Source organism: Dipodomys ordii, unplaced genomic scaffold (assembly GCF_000151885.1).
Source record: "Dipodomys ordii isolate 6190 unplaced genomic scaffold, Dord_2.0 Scaffold13, whole genome shotgun sequence".
NCBI classification, from domain to species: Eukaryota; Metazoa; Chordata; class Mammalia; order Rodentia; family Heteromyidae; genus Dipodomys; species Dipodomys ordii.
Genome location: NW_012267229.1, coordinates 13,712,794 through 13,715,387, shown reverse-complemented (window position 1 = coordinate 13,715,387; position 2,594 = coordinate 13,712,794). Strand labels below are relative to the sequence as shown.

At 42.4% G+C, this 2,594-nt stretch overlaps 1 protein-coding gene across 1 annotated transcript in view; it reads right to left on the bottom strand.

The window, feature by feature from the left end:
- Asxl1 (additional sex combs like transcriptional regulator 1) overlaps positions 1–2,594 on the bottom strand; it is a 59,016-nt gene that overhangs the window by 54,600 nt on the left and 1,822 nt on the right. The window contains exon 2 of the mRNA XM_013010673.1: positions 2,341–2,343. Coding sequence (XP_012866127.1) covers positions 2,341–2,343 — 3 coding nt within the window. The remainder of the gene's footprint in view (positions 1–2,340; positions 2,344–2,594) is intronic.

Below are 2,594 nucleotides of genomic sequence, written 5' to 3'. Positions count from 1 at the left end.
ACTGTTTGAACTCAAGGCCTTTGAACCTACCCTTGCTTGGTGGAAGTTCTATCACTTGAGCCACACCTCCAGCCCTTTATACTCATTATTTTTTAATAGGATTTCAAATTTATGCCCAGGGTCCTGTTTAGGTTTCCTGAATAGCTGGGGCAATAGAATGAGACCACCACACACAGTTTACTTGTTGAGATGGGATCTCATGAACTTTTTGTCTTTTTTAACTGTTTTTGTTTTTTGTTTTGGGTTGGGTTTTTTTTGCCTTTTCTTTTATGATAATGGTGATCGAACCCAGGATGCTGCACTTGCTAAACAAGTGCTTTGCCACTGTGCTCCTCATGAATTTTTTAAAGCCTCGGCTGGCCTAAAACCATGATCTTCAAAATTTCTGCCTCCCTAGTAGCTAGGATTACAGAAATAAGCCACAGTGCTTAGTTTGCCATATACATTTATAAACACAAAGACCACAGAATCACTGGTGCTGTCCCAATAAAAACATGCACTTCTATTTTTTCAGTTAAATTTTTCTATACAAAAAAGAAGAATTCGAGGCTGGAAGGTGGCTTAGTGGTAGAGTGTTTGCCTAGCATACATGAGGCCCTGGGTTTGATTCCTCAGTACCACATAAACAGAAAAAGCCGAAAGTGGTACTGTGGCTCAAGTGACAGAGTGCTATCCTTGAGCATAGAGAGGCTCAGGGACAGTGCCCAGGTCTTGAGTTCCAAGTCCCAGTACTGGCAAAAAAAAAAGCCAGGCAACGGTGGCTCACGCCTGTAATCCTAGCTACTCAGGAGGCTAAGATCTGAGGATTGCAGTTCAAAGCCAGACTGGGCAGGAAAGTCCATGAAACTCTTATCTCCAATAAACCAACAGAAAACCGAAGTGGGGCTGTAGCTCAAGTGGTAGAGAGCTAGCCTTGAGCTCAAAAGCTGATGGACAGCGCTCAGGCCAAGAGTTCAAGCCCCATGACTGACAAAAAAAAAGAAGAATTTATTTGCTTATTCTCTGCTGACAGAATGAAGTCTGTCAAATGGTAGAGATTTGGTAAACTAAAAGGATGGCATATAAAAGTATTTCATAGTCCATGTCACAACAGTAGGTCACAAAATAACTCAGTAGAAGAAGATAAAAAAACTACTTACTCAATCTTAAAACAGAGAAGTTATCAAAAATAAACAAATGCTTTATTTGACACTAGCATGTTAAATGTGAGGATACACACCTGTAAACCTTACCTTTCTTCTCCTTACCATGTTATAAAGATAAAAATATCTCTTTTTGGGCTGGGAAGGTGGCTCAGTGGTAGAGTGCTTGCCTTGCATGCTCGAGGCCCTGGGTTCGATTCCTCAGCACCACATAAGCAAAAAGAAAAAAGCCGGAAGTGGCGCTGTGGCTCAAGTGGTAGAGCACTAGCCTTGAGCTGAAGAGCTTAGGGACAGTGCTCGAGCCCAGAGTTCAGGCCCCATGACCGCACCCAAAAAAAAAAAAAATATCTCTTTTTTAAAGAACTAGAGGGCCTAATTTGTTTTAAAAATACATTCTAAGCTGGGTGCCGGTGGCTCCTGCCTGTAGTCTTAGCTACTAAGGAGGCTGAGACCTGAGGATCAAAATTCAAGCCAATCCAGGCAGGAAAGTACATTACACTCTTATCTTCAATTAATCACATAAAAAACCAGAAGTGGTTCTGTGGTTCAAATGGTTGAGTGCTAGCTTTGAGCAAAAGCAGCTTAGGAACAGCAGTGCAAACCCTGTTTAGTTCTAGGCCCAAGACCTGCACAGACAGACAGACGGACAGACAGACATATAGACAGACAGGTCAGAAAAACTACTAAAGACAGGGAAGGTGGCTCAGTGGTACAGTGCTTGCCTTGCAGGCATGAGGTTTTGGGTTCAATTCCTCGGCACCACATAAGCAGAAAAGGCTGTAAGTGGCACTATGGCTCAAGTGGTAGAGTGCTAGCCTTGAACTGAAGAGCTGAGGGACAGCCCCCAGGCCCAGAGTTCAGGCCCCACGACAGACCAAAAAAAATAAATAAAACTACTAAAAACAAAATCCAAAAATCAAACAACTATAATTCTACTTTAAAACAAACAGGATAGTAAAAAAAATTTTAAAAAAATCTCATCAAGCACCAATCTCTAAAAGAAAGCTGGTATAGATTTTGGAGAATGAAGTAGGTGTGCTGACATCTCTGTCCTGTGACTCCTATCTACTATACCTGTCCACAAATGACAGAACTGCTCACTCACTGCCAGCTACTATGACTGCATAATTCCTACAAAGCAAGAAACAGAAGCAAGTTAAGCTTTTCAATTCCATCTGTCCCAAAGGGACTAATTTACCTTCTATAGGCACAGTGGTCCAACAGCAGTGCAGACAGCAGCAGGATGGAAACAGCCCATGAAAACAAAATAAAACACAGTTATAACACTGCATAGTGCATATGTACATACAGGCCAAATAAATATGATCTAGGAAATCCTAACCTACCCTCCAAGTCAGCAACTTTTTTTTTTTTGGGGGGGGGCGGTCGTGGGGCCTGAACTCTGGGCCTGGGCGCTATCCCTCAGCTCTTCAGCTCAAGGCTAGTACAAGT